Genomic DNA, 18,556 nt, shown 5'->3' on the forward strand with positions numbered 1-18,556 from the left:
TTATAACTATTCCATTATTGCCCTAGCTTTATGTTGAGGGGTTTTGTCCTGTTGGAAGGTGAACCAATGCTGTAGCCTCCCACCTTTTTCAGCCTCCAACCGGTTTTCTTCCGAAATTGCCTTGTATTTGGCTCCATCCATCTTCCCATCTACTCTGACCATCTTCCCTGTCCCTGCTGAAGAGAAGCAGTCCCAGAGCATGATGCTGCCAAACCTATGTTTAACAGTGGGGACAGTGTGTTGAGAGTGATGTGCAGTTTTGGTTTTCTACCAGTGTTTTCTACCACAATTTTGGTCTCATCTGACCAGAGCTGCTCCTTCCACCTGTTTGATGTGTCCCCCACATGGCTTCTGGAAAACTGCAAACCGGCCTTCTGATGTTTTTCTTTTAACAATGGATTTCTTCTTGCTGCTCTTCCATGAAGGCCAGATTTGTGCAGTGCATGACCAATAGCTCAAAGCTTGAGAAATCTTTTATGGCATAACCCTGCTTGGAACTTCTTTGCAACGTTATTCCTTTAGCTTAATAGAAATCCTGTTGCTTATTATCTATGTATGTGCTACATTTCAGGAATCGTCTAACCGTTCCAGAAAAGTAGCATAAAAAAAGCTTTAAATGCATGGAAAACAAGTTAATCTTCCTTTTAAAAAGTTTCTTTTCAAGTTCTCAATTTTTTTGTCACTGCTTCTGAATTCCTTTTAGCTAATTTCTTTCTGGTTTTCATGGACCTTCTCAGTATCAGTGAGATTCTGATCTGTTTTCAGTCTTTCTTTGTTTTCAATGCAAGTATTGAGACCCATGTATTACCGAGTATTTGTGAACTCTGGCGCAAACAGCACCTTTTTGGTAGTTTACCATTAATACTCTGTTGTCATGTGACTGTTTTTTCTGACCTGTATGGTTTCACTGAACTGTACGTTGCAAGTTTGGGTTATGATCGTGGATATCAGGTCATGGGAAGAAGGCAATAACTGACAGCAACCATATTCCATTTAGATCTTTGTGCAAAATTAAGCACACTCATGACCAAACATCATCTTGGCGTCTTCATTTTGGCTGTAACAGGAAAGGTCATACAAAAGTCATCTTGGCTTCTTCCCTTTGGCTGTCACAGGAAAGTTCACACAGACGAGCATTAAGAAAAGTGTCTGTAAAGTTTTATTCAATCTCAGAATGACCGGGGGGTGGGGCGGTTACAGACCCGCTGAGATTCATAATCAATAATCACGTTTGATTCTCCACGCGCTTCTCCTCTTCTCAAATCATTAAAAGAAGCTTTGGTCACATCAAGTGAAAAAACATTCAGTTGCATCTTCGAACAAACAGGACGCACTCCATTTTGCCCAACATGAAATCAACATGGCGGCGGACATTAAGGCAAACAGACCTAGGGACCGCCCACGACACCAGCTGTGATTAATGACAAAGATTATTGGCGTGGTTAGCCAACCAATACAAACATGTTCAAGGCTTTTGATTTGTGATGTTACATTTTAATAAGAACAAGAACTGAGACTCAGACAAACAGCAGCAGCACAGGAAGTTCAAACATACCGCAGCCCCCGCCAAAATAAGACGACAGAAAGTGATGAAGACAGAAGAAGCAAAGACAGACAGACGCCAGACCAGACTGACCCCAATGGGCCCCGATAACCCCATCTGAAACCGCACTGATGGGACTGGCTTCAATGACCTGTTTCACCCTGAACCTGACTGGCCCAGCAGCTCCCGACTGGTCTGGAGCCCACTAGCCAGATCTGCTATGCTGCTGGTTCGGACCTGGTCTGGGTCTCCATGTTGCTCAGGCCTAGATCCTTCAACAAGTAAGAGAATCTAGAACCTTGAAATGACAGGATCATGTCCTTATCTTGTACCTTTTATGACCACGTTAAGGCTTCCAGCTGACAGAGGTTATAATTTGTATTGCCATCCAAGTTACATCATTTCACCGCCAGTTGGTTTTTTTCATGCCATTAATTTACAGTAAAATAAGAGTTGTGGACAGGTTTGGGTTTAAGGGAACTGATCTGAGTCCAGATAGGGCCCGAAAGGGTTCGTGACAGTCGGGTCATGTTTGACCCGAGTCGACTTGGGATTCTCTCAGATTGGACAGAATTGGGACATTTACGATCACACAAACTGTAGACCAGTACAGGTACTGCAGGTGTGACTGGAAGTCCTAACAGTACCGGCTGGACCAGTACAGGAGCTGCAGGTAAAATTGGAACAGTTGGACCAGGAAGAGAGGAAGAGAAGGAGAAAAAAGTGTTTGGCTAACGATGAAGATGACTAACTTCCCGCTTTTTCTTTTTCTCTCTCAGCGGATCCAGAGTTCTCATGCCGTCTGTCGGACTGGTTCTAACCCCGCTGGGTATGTCCAGCTGGGGGTGTTGGGGAATGTGGCAAGGGGGGCATGTCCAGCTGGCAACGAGAACAACCGTGTAGTTAAGGGTTTCCTTTGAGGACGCCGAGACAGCTCTGCAGCAGTTGGAGGTTCCCCTGCAGGTCAAAGGTCAACATGATATCAACAAAAAGACATAACAATACCTGAACGTGCATTAATGGAGTATTGGGTTCACAAGTCCTGGCTTAATGACATCATAACAGAAGTTGACATGTCAGACTCAACTGGAACGGGCTGGATGGTTCAACTTGAGAGGACACACAAATCACTGATAGAAGAGGTTTGTAATTTTCTCAACCTCATCAGATTCACCTGCTGGAGGAGGTCGGCCCGATGAAGGTCCGAGCCCGGCTGAGCCAAAAATGATGAACCCTACCTTGGCGTGTTTGAGCTCCAACTCTGCCAGTTCCACCAGGTTCTTCCGGAATGCTGATACTCGCCTGGTCTTGAAGTCTATGAGCTCTGAGAATAGAAGACCAAGAGCATCAGAGGGTCGTCCAATCAGGGGAGGGGCACAATCACCCGTCCACACCCCCATCTGCTATCTGAGGAAGGGACTGGAACCGGTCTAGAATCCAACTCCTGACCACAGCATGTGTGATCAACCATCAGGTCAGCACATGTGATGGCCCATCATGGCGATATGTAATAGAGGCCATCAGGACAGCGTATGTGAGGGATTGTCAAGGCAGCGTGGACCCACCCTGCTTGGCTGACTCTGAGATCTTCTCGAACTTGTGGCAGCAGAGCTGCTGGCTGGTCTCGGCCTGCAGAACATCTCGGTTCTTAGCCCGAGCTTTGTCCAGAGCCTTGTTGGCGTTCTCGTAGTCCACCAAGGCGCGGCTCCTCCGGTACAGCAGGTCCTGCAGAGGGTGACATCACACAATGCCATCATCATCAACACGATCATCCATTAACTATAAATTCAGTCTGGTGGCTGGCAGTGTGGACTTATCTGCTGGTGAAAATAGTCTCTAATAAGTCCACCTTTAGGTGCATCAGGATTTAATTGCAATGCGAAGGGTCACAGCGAGTGGGGGCCTCTAACCTTGGCTGCCTGCGACTCCCTCAGGTAGTATTTCAGCAAGTCAGCGAGCTTCAGGTCTTCATCCGCTGCAACTCGAGCTTCAATCTTCTGTCAAACAGCAGAGCAAATATTCAGACAGGAAGTGACGCACAGGGTTTGGCATCAACTGACATGGAGACTGACATACCCTAGTTTTCTCAAAGAGCTCTGACACTTTGAGGAAGAACCTGGAAGAGAAGGTCAGTGTTTAAAATCTGGTCAAAGTGCTCGGTGTTATGGATGTTGACCTCTGGGGTCAAAGGTCATCATAAACTTTGTCTTACTTGCAGAGCTCTGTGGAATCCTGTGTCCCTAACGTGTAGAGGGACGAGGCAATTCTGTTGATGTCATCTGCTGCATCTGAACGCACAGGCAAGTGCACGCATGCGCACACACGCACACACAGACACACACATATACACAGTTAAATCAAGTACTACCAACACCCTGGTGTCCGACCTGTGGTTCTTACTTTTATGTGAGCGAATCATTCTGTCAGATTTGGCCGATGCATCCTTTACTCTGTTATGATATTCTAACAGAAACGTCTTCTCATGCTCGAAGAAGTCGTCAACGTCCTGGATAAAAAGGGAAGTGATAAAGTGCACTATTACATATTCCAGCAGACAAACACTTCATCCAGTTTGACCATCTCCCTCCCATACACGGCACTAAACACTTGTTGTGATGGTCTCAAACTGCTCTTAGAGAAGGATCTGCTTCTGACGGACGATGGAGGGACATTGCTTCTCTCTTGGTGACTACAGCAACCTTGGGCACGTGTGGAAATTAAACATGACGACTATCTTCTTTAAACTCCCGTGTTACATGATAAAATCCTGGAAGAAATTTTCTAGACAAGTTTTTCAGCTGTTCCAATTTCCCACTGTCAGGACATCACTTGCTCTGGTCATAGAGCCATGAGGGTCACAGGCTAAAGGAGGGTGAAGCTCACCTTGACGCCGGCCACAAGGACGCCATCAGCCGACTTCACCACGTTCTTAAAGAAGTCCTCCAGTTTCTCCTTCTTGTTCTTTCCCCGCACACTCAGCTGCCACAAACAAGGGTCAAAGGTAAGGAAGGGTTCCGTTTGCAGGCACTACATGCTCAATGGCTATTTGTGAGCGTACCCCTGTGTGGGAAGAGCATCAATCGAAATCGGGCTGAGTCAACCCAATGTGCTTAATACACAAGTTCTTAGAAAAGCGGTTTGTGTAACTCTGCTCCCTCAATCTCCTTTGGGATTCAGAGGTCACTTACATCCTGATTGTACTCCAAGAAGACATGGAAGTTGAGGTCCTTCCTGAGGACAGGATGGGCCGCCACGCGACACAGGAAGACCTCGTGCATGGCCACTGTCTTCTTGAAGATGGCCAGGTACTCTCTGACGGGAGACAGGTACACAGACACCAGTAACACGCAAGCACACAGACACACACACTTCCTCCAGCTCAGTGAGTCAGAGAGAAGGGACTCACGCCTCCAGCTCCTGCTTCATCTTGGTGAACTCCTCCTTGGTCATGGATCCTTCTCCTTCACCAAGCTTCTGCAGTTTCTCTCTGGAAGCATCAAAGTCTGGTCTGGGGGGTGCAGGGGGGATCTGAACCACAATGACATCATCAGGAGGTCAATCAGAATAAATTTTGTCTTGTTTAAATGTTTTTGTTGCTGGTGGCGTCCGTGTGTGTGTGTTGTGTTGCGTGTCCTCACAATGTATCCCGCGTAGTCCTCATTCTCCACAAAGGAGTCGTGAAGCCAAATAAACTCTTCATGCTGTCGTACCACAGAGAACTCATTCTGCTTGAAGTTGGGGAGAGAGCTCTGTGGATGCATACGTGCATGCAAACATAATATGACTTGTGATCTCAGCTCCTCACTTGGAGCATGTTAAGAGATAATTTCTTGCTGCTTCATTCAGCTGGATCTTCTGCTGGGTTTTGATGGAGAAGCACTATCCATTATCTCTAACACACACTGACCTTCGTGTGGACAGTGAACTTGACCTTGTCTCTCTCACTGAGGGCGTCCGAGATGTCAACCTGCAGGGTGGCGTCAGTCTGCAGGTCCACGTTCACGGCCCGGGGCTGCAAACACACAAACCACCAGGTGTCACCATGGAAACAGTCACAACTTAATAGGTTTGATCACTGGGAAGCATACAGAACTATTGTCAGGCCTGGGTCCAAACCAAGTCTTCGACCAAATTCGACTACTTGTGTTTTTCTTCACGAAAACAAGAAACTGACCATCAAATGTGAGGTATTACACCACAATTACTCCTAATTATCATAGATAATACTACTGAAACTTAGCATAGCGGAATGTTCGTCCTGCTGGGGCTTCCATAGTGCCTGGGTCCCAACTGAACACTTTCATCGATTCAACGGTTAATTTGATCGGATTTGCGACCAGATGAAACCGTGCATCCAGTGAGAAGCGATTTCTTCTCGGTTGCATCGACGGCCGACTCTACGCGAACCGACAGAAGGGTTCCGGACATTACCGTCAGGCTGTTTTTGGACCGGAACCCATCAATCATCGCAGCAACGGCGTGCTCGTGTGCACGCCCATGCATAGTTGCGAGTTAGAGCACGTCATGTGACAGCAGAACGTCAACAACGCGCTAATGGGATGAAACCCGATGGCTAGCCTGTTAGCTAACCGCTATAAATCCGGCTAGCTAGGTTAGCTAACGGCCCGTCGGTGAACCGACGGCCGTACGGTCACCGGAGCAGCTTCGGCGTGGAAGTACCGGCCAGACTGGACATACACACACCGAGACTAAACGCCGTTAGCAGGACGCTAGGCTACAAGGGGCAGCTTCGAGCGGGTAGCTAGCTTCCCTAACAGCTCGGGGAAAGGAGGCTAAAGGGAGCCCTGACGGTCGGACAGGTGAACGGCCGCGGAGGGGTGAGCGGGCAGCGGACAGGTGAGCGGACACACGGGCGGGGGAAGCGCTTACCCCCCGGTCCTCCTCGGAAAGGAAGTCGGGTCCGTCGTCCAGCCCTTCCTGCTGCGGAGACACAGAGCAAAGAGGCGTTAGTTCACCGGCGCACCAGTCGGGGCACAATACCAAGCCGCCAGCCTCAACCCCGTCGGAGCCCCGCCGGAGCTCAGAAACTCGGAGACGGAGGCAAAAAAAAACAGCGGAACGGGAGAGCAAGGAGACGAACCCACCATCATGGCTGCGAACGGGTGGAGACAGGAAGGGAGGTGACGTCACGGCGGCGAAGGCTACGTCACGGATTGACCGAAAGACAACAGAAAAAGCTCCGTTTTGTTTTATTCACCGAATTACAGCAATTGTGGGATTTTTCCAGTATTCCCACCCAAAAGTAGCAGTTATTACATCATAACCCAAGAAAGGGTTACAGAATTAAGGTACTCCATCTGCCTGATATTGTATCATACATAATGATTGGAATGAAATTTGATAAATGATTTGGATTTTTTTTTTTTTTTCCAAGAAAGAAATGTCACATTTTTAGTCAGTTTGTTTTGTTGACTAAATAATCACCCGTATATCAAAGTCTTTATTTTTATTTTTTATTAGAATCATTTACATTGTGATAACTTCAAAGAATAACAATCACTTCATTTTTACGCTCACTTGCGATTGAATTTTTCACTCGTATACTGAGAATAGGGCTAAATGGACAAAGTTGAATCCCTGTGGGAACCCCTGAAAGGAAAAGAAGAAAGACCATTTCTTCCATATAACCCTGTATCCCCTTCTCTGACATCAGATAACTTCATGTCCTCTGTCACCCCATCAATAAATCCTCTCTTTGGTTTTCCTGTGGTCCTGGCAGTTTCAATCTCAGCATCCTTCTACCAATACATTCACTATCCCTCCTCTGCACTTGACAGAACGATCTCAGATTCTTTGGAAAGAAGGTCAGAGAAGCCAGTCTAACATGTGGTGTCCCTCTAGTGGACTCATACCTGATTCCATCCTTGTCATTCCCAAGGAGAACCTCAACATCTTCATTTCTGTTGGAACAAATTGACTAAAAGTAAAAACACTTGTTATCTGCTTGCTGTTCATCTTGGTACCTGGACGGGGCAACAGACCCTAATATTATGTCAAATCTGGGCAGTCGAGGGTGTCGAGTCCTCGGCTGTTTCTGCTCTGAATGGATAAAAATGAATCATGTGAGGCTTAATGTGCTCAAAACTGCTGATGAGTCCGAAACTGAAACTGAAACTGAAGCAAAACAAATGAAATAATCATGTTTCCCATCTAACTTTTAGATGAGGACCCCAAAATACCTATGCTAACAGTACCTCTAATTCAATAACGGATGCTTAGAAGCCCCCTTCAAATGCAATACTCATGTTAAGTTATTACTTTGCAGTTTTCATTCAGCAAACGGTGTCCAGCCTACATGCTAAGCAAGGGTTGAGCAAACTACGGCCCGCGGCCCACCTCGGCCCGTTGGTCTTTTTAACCTGGCCCGCCAAAGATTGGTACAGAATTCATATTTCATACTTGATGTGAATGACTGAATGATTGGATCAATGAATGTGGAAGCTCAAACAGGAGATTATTTCATTTTTGGAGCTACTTGAGAATTTTGTTGAGCTGAATGACACAGATTGGCTTTTTGATTTAGCCTTTCCTATGGATATACTGACACACATGAATGAGCTGGATGTGAAGCTACAAGGGGAAAACCGGTTTGTGCATGAAATGCAGGCAAACATCAGAGCCTTCAAAACCAAGCTGGTTTTATTTTCAAAGCAAATGTCAAACGAGTTTGATATGCACTGTTAACAAATACGTTTGTTTATTTTATTTTTTTTAAAGTATCATATCTTGTGGTAACCCAGCCCGTCTGTCAAATTTTAAAAGTCAAGTTTGTCCACCCCTGTGCTAAGTTAACATTAGGCTCCCTCTGATCGCAGGCTTTTTGCAAGCATACAATTCAATTTTTGTTCCAGTCCTTATGTTAAGTGCTTTCCCCTGTTACTGGTTTCCAGGGCTCTGAATAAATTTCAATGTCCTCTTGTCTTCAGTTGTGATGGTGGAAGTGAGGGTACAAGGGGGGCATATAGGGTCCCACCCCAATTAGAAATACACAGGTAAAAATAAAGCATTTGTCGAACCACCAAACCAGAACGTGTATCTACAAGAGAGAGACACACCTCTAAAGCTGCCCCAACAATCACCTGCAATTCCACCCGAAACCTCAAGTGACTGACAGACATTTGAAAACTTCCCAGAAAATTACCAGCTCACATGAAAATGACTTCGTACACGCGAATTAAAGAATTGCTGAAATCACCTGAAAGGTAACAGCCATGAGAAGCAGGAAGCCTCAGACTTATTTATTTCCCCGATCTTTTATATTTTGCTTGAGGGTCACTACTAAGGGTCGCTTCATTTTGACGGAGACTTTGTTTTCAGACGCGCTGACGTTAGCTTCGGGACGCAGGGGGTTAATTCCCTCCTCACCCCTCCGTTCCTTCCTTTTGTGGCCGCCGGGAGTCTCACACCAAAAATAGCCGCGGGAGGATCGCGTGTCCTCCCGCCTCCCGGTTCTGGTTCTGGTCCCTGACGAGTCCGAGCCGGACTGATGTCGCCATGTAAGGTCAGGAATCCAGGCTTGGGACCGGAAGCGCACCTCTCCTCCTCTGGAAACGATCGCTGAAACTTAGCGGCTCTGACGTCATCGTGACGTCATTACGTTCGATCGTTTTGTGTATCCGAGCGTTTCGATTGGGTCGCCGTGGTAAACACTGCATGTGAGGCCGAAGGAGTGACTATTTGTCTTTATAGGATGTTTTATCTTATATTTTGGTCTTTGGATTGTGAAACGTCATGGTTTCTGACCTCAGACCAGCTGCACCAGATCCGTTACGATCGGGTTCTACCTTGGTCGGATGATTGTATTAGAGCATCAGCTGGAGACACCACCACTTTGAATATTCACTTTCCTGTTTGGTTCTTCTCATCTGTTTTTACTTTCCTCCGATGAGATTTCTTTCTGATCCCAAAAGATGTTGAAAGCCCAAAGTATCAAGAATTGACATGAGTGTGAAATCCATCAGTCAATTGAGAAAAAAGACATAATTGATATTCAATGAGTGATTCAGGTTGAGAACACCATGGTCCGAGATCCTGTCAATCTTCTGCGTCCGGGTGTTGGATTTGGATCAGAGGCCGTAAACTCATCTTCTTGACAAGGAGATCATGTGGTTCCACCACCCATAATGAACCCAATGGGGTCCATTCCAGAGAGTGGGTCAAGACCAGAGGTATTCGGCGACCCAGAAAGACCTGGTTACCTGCATGCCCCCCGGGAATAGTGAGAATGTAAACCTACAGGGCCTCAAACCCCACTGAAATTGCAAAATCTGTTGAGCAATGGCAATTAAGAGATGAATTGATTACTTAATTGCTTTTGTGCCATTTTACAAGTCAGATCTGATTCTCTTCTCATCCAGATTCAGACACATCAGACATACCAACTGCACAACTCCGTGTCCACCAAATACTAAGTTAACTCGAGTTCCAATTCTAGTTATTCTAAACGTTATCACTTCAGAAATGAGACAGTTGTTCAAAGTATTTATTTTGGCGGGCTCACACACTGACAAGGTGTGATAGGTCATCAATGATGTCATCATGTTCTGATGTCGAAAATCGTCTGCATCTCTTGTCTAAGAGACGCAGACAGTTTTCTTGCCTGGACCCTTGAAAGAGGCATGTGGTTGGTGGAGGCAGAGAAGAGGCAGGGCTGAACTGCCACAGGCTTTTATTGCAAAGTGGCTTCCTGTGATCTCAGAAACAACGTTCACTTTAAGGCTCCAGATGTCATCGTGTTGTTGTTGTTGTTGTTGTGGGTCGTCTCTCATGGCGGGGGTCGAATCAGCTTCCTGTAGTGTTTCCTTAGAAAATAAAAGTGCGCTCTAACTAACTGGTGTGACGGTTACATTCGAACTGAAAGTAAGGCGACGACCGAACAGCTAGAATGGCAGCGAGTCCGACAGACGGTATGGTAGTGTTGCGACACAAAGTGCTGGGTCATGATCTTCTTCTTCTGCATAGTCGAACGGCGAGCGTGAACACGAGACTCACACTGAACAATAATAAATAAAAGTCATGTAAAAACCCGTGTGCGGCGGTAGGCGGAGCTTCGCATCCGACGCGTGTGGCTGCTTCCTTCACATCGACTTTTTTTGGCAAAACTGGCTGTGAGAGAGACAACCTTTTCCTGCCGGGTGAACAGTCATGTGGCAACGGAGTGGGCGGGGCTTGCATATCGTTACGTTAATGAGATCCATCGTGTCGGAAAAAGCAAAAGAACAGAGAACAGGCTACAGACGCTAAACTCCTTCAACATCATACAGACAGAGCAAGCTGCGGGTGAGGCGGTGGTGTTCGGAGGGGGCGGGGCTTCGGTCCAGATGGCACAGCGGTTGGCTTGGCTCCGCTCAGCTCACCAGTGATAACATCACAGTGGCTTGCCCTCCAGGGACACCACCATGCTCCCACCGAGCTTATCGGCCAGCGTGGCACGCTCCTGGATGTCGTCCAGCCCGTTCACCTGCCACTCGTGTTTGATACCTGAGGACAGGTGAGAGGTCACACCGAGGTCACCGTGCTGAGAACATTCCAGAAATCAATTACGCATGAGACACTTCCACTTAGGGACCGCGCACAATAATTCCCGACAAAAGTTCCGACCTCTAGAGGGCAACAATGTCCCTTGTCAACTAGAAACAGAACCTTGAGAGGAACAAAAACTGTAGAAACCGATAGACCTGGAGTGATACTAGATTTAAAGATGTTATTCCCACATCTATTTTAATCTTCTTTTTTCGCCAGTTTTTGTGTCCCATGTTTGAAGATGAGGGATCCAGCCTGGAACCATCTAGAGAACAACATCAGGAGTACTTTTCATTTTCTGCGGGACACATTGAGGTTACTTAGAAAGAAAGTCTAGAGTTACATCAAGTGAAGGGGCCTGTGATTGTCTGGTTCAATGAGGGACATAATACTGAAGTGATCCTACACTGCTGCTCTGTAGCCCTTGTATCCTCACACTACTAAGGTGTGGCATGCATCAGGATCACTTGACATAGTGGAGGTTTGTCTGTCAGCAAGTCACATGAACCCTCACCTGTAAACTTCTTCTTGATGGCGTCTTTCGAGCTGGCATAGATCATCTTGCTCTTAAGCGGAGCATTTTCTGGAGCCCTGTGGGAGACAGGAAATCACGTGTTACCAAGTAAACCAGAGAACCTGAGGTTTATTCTGACACAAGGTGCTGCTGGTGCTTCCAAGAGAAAACGGTGGGTGCCACTTTAAACTTGATAAAAAAGAAGCCTGATTTCCTTTTCCTGTTTTTGCTCCCCTTACTATAATATTTGTATAAAAAAAAATTAAAAAAACTTAATAGGTGTAAACTTTCATTTCCTAACATGCGAAACTTCATCCACCGAAGGAGTGTTACTGGACAACAGGCAGTGGTCTCACAGTCAATCTTCCACAGAATGCTGCCACCTCAGAGTAAACCAATCAGCACAGACAAGACCGACCACGATGGGGAGCCTCATTCACTCTACAAGAGGCTACGGTGAGTCGCATAACCAATGGACCTCCAGGTCCAATCTTCCAAGTTGTGGTTACACAGAGGTGGAACACAAGAACCTTTCTCCTGTAACACGGTTTATCCTTCAGCTTCTTGAAAAGAGATTAATCACAATATTCTAATTTTGGAGCAATTGTTGCTCAGTAGACTGGGCACCTCTGCAATCAGAACGCTGGCAATTTGATCCCCTGGTAGCGGCTTGTAGGGTGGCTCAGCGGCCATCAATGCTCGAGTATGAATGGCTGGTTGTACAAAAAAATAAAATGAAAAATACAGTGTAAAGCACGACAGGTGGAGGCCATACACCATCTAGGGTTATGAGTCATCTCTTAGCAATACACTTGTAGTTCCATCCTCTGACCATCAGGGACACCAACACATTCAGCCTGAAGGTAACAGAACCATGGCGACTTTACACCAAACTTGCACTTATTTAGAATGTTCTAACCTAGCAGCACATTGTGACAAGTCTTACAGACAATGACCATCAGTGTAAAAGAAGGTGGTGACGGATGCCTGGGTCTGATTCTGCAGTGGAACCCCGACAGGCCAAGCTGGGAATTCATCTCATTGGCAAAGTAGTACAAAAATAATTCGAAAGAAACCCTAACTGAACTACTCATGTGACATGAAGTTTAAACATCAGGTCAACACTGGCAGAGATCATGCTTCATGTACCGGATCAGAGCTTCCGCCAGCAACTTTCACGTGGAGGTCAACGAGCTGAAGTTGAGCTCCACCTCTATTATTTGTCAGTTATTTAAAAGTCACGCCCCCCCCCAGACCAACACCCACCAGAAGATGAAGACCAGATCCTCCTTCTTGGACTCCTTGGTCTCGTAGGTGGCGTCATATAAGCCATATCTGCAGTCATCGGGGGGGAGGAGCTTGACGAAACAGGCGTAGGGGTCGTCCACCGTCTCACCGATGTCACCCACCAGGATCTGCTTACCCTCCTCCACAATGATCTTCTTCCTGTCATCACTCAGGCAGAACAGCACCGCCTTCTTCCTCTTCTTGACCTCATCCTGGGTGGAAGACTTCCTCACCTTCATATCGTTGAACACCCTGATGACCTCATCGTTCACTGTCACACCTGATGCCTGGAGGGGGGGGGTGAAAACAGACAGACTAGTTTTTACCCTGAAGGGGCTTTTGGATCAGGATCAGTAAAGACTTCCAGCTACTAATAACACCAGACAGTGAATGCACCAAATTCAAACTTCTTCCAGACACTTTGGTTTCAGACAAGCATAACAAACACATTAAAACCAAAGAAACGTCAGAGATGACATTATGACATGGTCAGGATCTATGTCGAATGAGCTAACCTACGCACAACTACGTATCTATCTATCACCAGACAGCACTGGTGTCCAGGCTGTGAGTGGCTACTGAAGACGGGACAAAGATCAGCTGACTGCTAGACTAACTGGTCTCAGCTGATCAGTGTTGGCTGGAATTATGGGCCGTTACCAGACAACAACGTCTAGATCAGAGATTTTGATCCAGATGTTCTGACTTTCATCCCCATCCTGTGTCATCTAGCTCACACTGAAAACCTTGTTTTTCCCTAATCTCTTTTAGACACCAGTAAGAAGAATCTGATGGGGGCAAAGAAAGGAAATTAGCAAAAAATAATTTAAAGCACATATGCTCTAGATGAAAAATACTACCCCAAGTCAAAGAGATTTCAGAGCATTACATTTGAGTGGATTGGCAGAATTATGAAATATTGACCAAATGTAAAGTGATCAGTCAAAAACATTACTATCAAAATTATATTCAAGATTTTACAATATTTATATTCCAAAGATATGTTAAAAAGCAAATAACGAAACTCAAAAAGAATCACCCTAACAAAAAAAAAAAAAAAAAATCCTACATAATGAAGACAGACAGACATTCAGCATTTCGATCGACACCATCTCTGGATAAAAACTGCCTGGCAGCTGCTGGAAGACAAAATGGTAGTGGGTGGGACAGCTGTCGCAGCACATCAACCTGATCAGCTGTTTGACATGACATCATTTAGTTAAATCAGCCTCGATTGGGAGGGTTCAGGTCCCAGGGATCTGCGCGCTCAGCCAGTTGGCCCTACCAGACTTTGACCTTTGACCTGGGTGACATTCAGGCCTTTGACAGTACTGTGGTTCCAGGTGAGAATCAACGGTCCATCAATTGCGGAATTATTGAAGAGGTGGGAGGGAGGTGACACACAGCCCTGTCGATCATTCAGACAGGTGTTCTGTGAGGTTATCTGACCAGCCACAACCTCAACACCTGACAACCAAAGACATTTCTGTGCCCGTCAGAGTGACAGATCACCAATCAATATGCTATCAGTTAGGATGGAGTGCCCCTGGACACACTGAGTGACGTGGAAAGTCAATCAACTGTTATTGGAACGCACTCCTCACGGACGATGAAGGAGCAGCACCAGAACCCTCCCTTCAGATGGGAAGAGTCCAGGCGGTCAATCAGCTGATCGATGACATCATCAATCAATCACTTATCCTCCCTCAGCCAGGTGATGAAAGGCTCCCTTTTATCTTCAAATGAAAATAATCCTATGAAAAATAAGGGACACTTTATACCTACCAAATGAATGATTATGTTGATCAGCATAAAACATGCAGCGGCTCCTTTCTGACAAGTCAACTTTTCTAACGATTTCTTAACCATACCTATCTGGTGCTTTGATTTCCCAAAAAAGATAACAAACAGCCCCTTGAATAGGAACCCTAAGATTCGGCGCTGGTTGTGTTTTTCCTCCGTGATCGTACCGAATCAGGTAAGTTGGCCTGGCTTCCTGTTCAGGCCGCCGGTGACACATGAGCCCAGACTGGAATGAGTGACGATGAAAAGGCGTGGAATAACGGCCTTCACACTCTGACAGAAAGTCGCTGAAAAAAAAAAATCATTTACCGAACCTTCTGGAATATCAAGTGCTGACTAATGACGCGGGAGCCCGCCTGTGCTGCCGGACGGTCCGACCGGTATTAATAACCCCGGTCGACCAAGCCAGGAAGCGGCTTCACCAACAGGCCTCCACCGGCAGGCTGCCGAGTCACCGCCCGGCCTCTGGACCGGCTCCGAAATCATAAGCGGGCCGGTCTGGCCGGTCCACCGGGTCCGGCTCCTCCGAAGTCCGGGGGCCTATTCTGGCCCGATTCGGCTGGACAGCACGGAAACACCGCAGCGGAATAAGATGGCCGCCCCGGGCCACACGGCCTGGGGCATGCCCGGCCCGAGCCGGAACACCGACCGGTACACGGCCCTAACATATTAATATTCGACAAGAGTATAACGAGATAAACCTTATCGTGTCTCGCAAGACCCCGAAGAGAGAAAGGTGGATTCGCGGAACGTTACGGCGCTGAAACGGCCGCCCTCAGCGAGCGCGGCGGCAGCCATGCTAGTTAACATGACGCTACCAGCCGAGGCGAATAACGGTTGTAGAAGACCCGCGGGGTCCGTTGCCGTTGTCCTTCATAATAGCGGCTCCTCGGACCGAGAGGCCGTGTTAGAGGGGAGTTGAGCCGGGGGGGGTCTTACCATGTCGTCACGGGGTTTATCCGCGCTTCTTCGCCTTGAGTTCAGGGAATCTCGGGGGTGAAAGGGAGCGGGGAATGTGGCCGGTCGACCGGAGGAGCAGGAGCAGGAGGGGGAGGGGAGGAGGGAGCGGGTGGTTCAATACTACATTAGAGCAGGGAGATGGGCGTCTCATTAATATTCATGAGTGCTGTGCTGTCTGATTGGACTACACAGGTTTCATTCATCCAGCAGCCAATCAGACACGAATATGATCGAGTCGCTTCCGCTGAGGCCATCGAGCACCAACGGTCGGCAGGTGTGAGTCTGACGACTATTCACTTAGTAAACTTTATTGAAGATATATAGATATTTCAACTTTATTGTCATTACATATGTAAAAATACAGGTAACTACTATATGTCCGCCATCTGCCTCCTGTCCACCACCAATATGTCAGGTTAGTTCACCATCACCAGTCTGTCTATCTGACTGGTGGATCTTAGCTTGGTCATTCTTGTTCACATTTGGAGATGTCCGCCACCTTGATCTTGGGACTTCCAGCCCATACTATATACAGATATTCCATAACAGGGTGCTAATCGCCTGGTTTTGATGCTTCATGTATGCTTTCCCCACAAGCATAATTGCATAGATTGAACCTTGGGTCTTGTCTGGTGTGGTCTAAATTGATCTTTCGGTCAAGCCATGCTCATCTACAGGCATGATCAGCGCCTCGGTACTGTCATTCAGTACAGTCCTTTCCAGTCACAGGGATGTTTTTGCGATGTCAGCCACTGCTGGTGACTACTGGTTTGAGCTGCTGATGGTATGTACCATTCAAAGGCTTGTCTGTCCATGTCTATGCTGTTTGAGGCATTCACTCAGCAGAGCATTATTGGAGGTCATCTTCCTGATGCACTTGTTGTTTCCTCTTTGATCGTGACTCTGACTGCTGCCTCCCATTTACCATTGGTATATTGGCTGAGGGAATCAGGTGAAATCTTCATGCGTTGTTAAGAGCTTCCTTGTCCTGATATTATTGATATATTTCCTCCGCTGGCCAGGATGTTACACCAGCCATGTATCTGATCACTTTCAAGTTTTAGGTGTTTGGATCTTGTTCTTAGCACTCTGCTGACTGAAGGACCTTCCTCACCATCTGAGGGTATTTGGCTCTGGCTGACTTCTATGCAGCCTTCCATATTCTCTTGGTAGACAAACTGCAGGGGGTCCAGCGCATTGTGAACCTGGGGTTTGAGTAGGCTAAGCAACAGCATGCTCAAGGGTCTTCATTCAGTGAGAGGTGAGGGCCGTCTAAAATCATTGAGTATCAGGCATGGTATCAGGCAACTGGTATCAGGCATGAGGTTTTCCACAGTGTTGGGACCATGGCTATCTGCAGACTCCCATTGAAGAGGCTCGGCTAATTCCACTGCACAGATCTTACAATCTAGCACAGATGCCATCAGGGCTTGCTGCCTTGGACTTCAGTCTTCAGTGATCCTTTCACCTGGTCAGCAGTGACTGTGGGTGGTTGGTGCGGGGACTCAGTAGGCATAGGTAGGGGAAGAGGAATGGGGTAGGGGTGTGTGTGTGGGGGTCAGTAACCAGAGGTGGGGGGTGGGAAGGTGCGATGACACAGGTTTGCGCGGTCAATGTCAGGGTCATTGTCGGAGACAGGTAGGGGAGGCGCTCTGTAGGTGACAATGGGAGTATTATGATGGCTGCCCTATAACCGATGGCAGTAAAGATGGCCGTCCCATTACCAGAGTTGCTGAACTGGTTGTCGAAGTTGTTCAGCTCATTGGCCCCCAACATGTCGCCATCAGCCTTGCCACCCTTTCTTTTACACCCTGTGATTTTTCTAACTCCCTGCCATACCTCCTTCATGTCATTATCCTGCATTTTCTTCTCCACCTTTCTCCCGTATGCCTCTATGGCCTCCCGCAGACTCCTCAGCTCTGTAATTGCCCTCCTTAAAAGCTTTTTTCTTCTTAAGGAGTTTTTTGACATCACTGTACCTAAGGCTTGTTATTAGGATAGTGGCACATGGTATTTGTGGGTACTACTATGTCCATACAGAAATTGAGGTAGTCAGTAATGTATGCTGTGACTTCCATCAAATTCTCACTGACCTGTAATATGCTCCATTCAGTGGACATGTAGCAATCCCTCAGCATCTCCTCTACCTCTGGTGTCTGTTCTCTGAAGGTGCGTGTGGTGACTCGAAGTTTTTGTACTCTTGACTTGTATAATGGCGGCAGGTAAATGAAGTTGTGATTGGAGTTACCAAGTGGTGGAAGTGGGGGTGGCATTGTACGCATCCCTCGAGTTTGCATAGAGGAGATCTATTGTCCTGTTTTTCCTTGTTGCGTGTTGCAAATTGGTGAACGTTTGTGAGGGTGGAATCAAGTGTGACATGATTGAAATCACCCATTTTGGCAAAAAAGGCATCCGTGTGTTGTGTTTGTAGCCTCGCAACAGTTGTGTGGATGACGTCACAGGCATTGTCAAGGAGGGCTCGTGACGGGATGTAAACACACAGAACAATGGTGTGTGAGAACTCTCTCAGCATGTAGTAAGTTCGCAGACTCAGCGCAAGTAATGCAACATCTTTATTGCAGATGGTCTCCTTCACAGTTGCATGTTTGTGATGGGATCATTTGCTGTTAATGTATATCACCAGTCCTCAAACCTTCTTTTTCCTGGAAAGTTTATTGTCTCTGTTAGAGTCTAACTGCATTGAAACCTGATAGGTCAACATTAATGGTGGGGATATTACTAGTTAGCCATGTCTTCGTTAGGCAAATCAGGCTCGATTTCCCCGTACAGCTTTTGATTCCTTCCCAGGGCAGCCAGTTCGCCAGTTACGTTTCCCATCACGATTGCTTGAACAGAGGGCTTGTATCTCCACTTCTTTTCCCGTCCCCTACCTCTCACAGCAACTC

The 18,556-nt window shown here is 46.9% G+C and overlaps 2 protein-coding genes across 6 annotated transcripts; both read right to left on the reverse strand.

The window, feature by feature from the left end:
• Positions 1-1,136: 1,136 nt before the first annotated feature.
• snx6 (sorting nexin 6) lies at positions 1,137-8,792 on the reverse strand. 5 transcript variants are annotated; one of them, XM_086150855.1, is made up of 14 exons: positions 8,760-8,792; positions 6,434-6,481; positions 5,451-5,555; positions 5,182-5,292; positions 4,950-5,071; positions 4,732-4,855; positions 4,427-4,522; positions 3,944-4,049; positions 3,756-3,831; positions 3,620-3,659; positions 3,454-3,540; positions 3,109-3,268; positions 2,782-2,867; positions 1,137-2,500 (listed from the first exon to the last, which is right to left on the reverse strand). In XM_086150855.1, the coding sequence occupies exons 1-14, from the start codon at positions 8,775-8,777 to the stop codon at positions 2,447-2,449; spliced, it is 1,233 nt and encodes a 410-aa protein (XP_086006981.1). In that variant the 5' UTR covers positions 8,778-8,792; the 3' UTR covers positions 1,137-2,446. The 5 variants fall into 5 exon arrangements, with proteins under 5 accessions (XP_086006981.1, XP_086006992.1, XP_086006972.1 ...); XM_086150866.1 differs by having other exon boundaries at positions 3,454-3,537; positions 6,434-6,484; XM_086150846.1 differs by having other exon boundaries at positions 6,434-6,484.
• Positions 8,793-10,215: 1,423 nt separating this feature from the next.
• Positions 10,216-15,748, reverse strand: cfl2 (cofilin 2 (muscle)). The gene is made up of 4 exons (XM_086150897.1): positions 15,630-15,748; positions 12,867-13,174; positions 11,601-11,677; positions 10,216-11,044 (listed from the first exon to the last, which is right to left on the reverse strand). The coding sequence occupies exons 1-4, from the start codon at positions 15,630-15,632 to the stop codon at positions 10,932-10,934; spliced, it is 501 nt and encodes a 166-aa protein (XP_086007023.1). The 5' UTR covers positions 15,633-15,748; the 3' UTR covers positions 10,216-10,931.
• Between the last annotated feature and the right edge of the window lie 2,808 nt (positions 15,749-18,556).

The sequence above is a fragment of the Fistularia commersonii genome, chromosome 1 (assembly GCF_037954325.1).
Source record: "Fistularia commersonii isolate RoL2024-O1a breed Wild chromosome 1, RoL_Fcom_v1.0, whole genome shotgun sequence".
Lineage (NCBI taxonomy): Eukaryota > Metazoa > Chordata > Actinopteri > Syngnathiformes > Fistulariidae > Fistularia > Fistularia commersonii.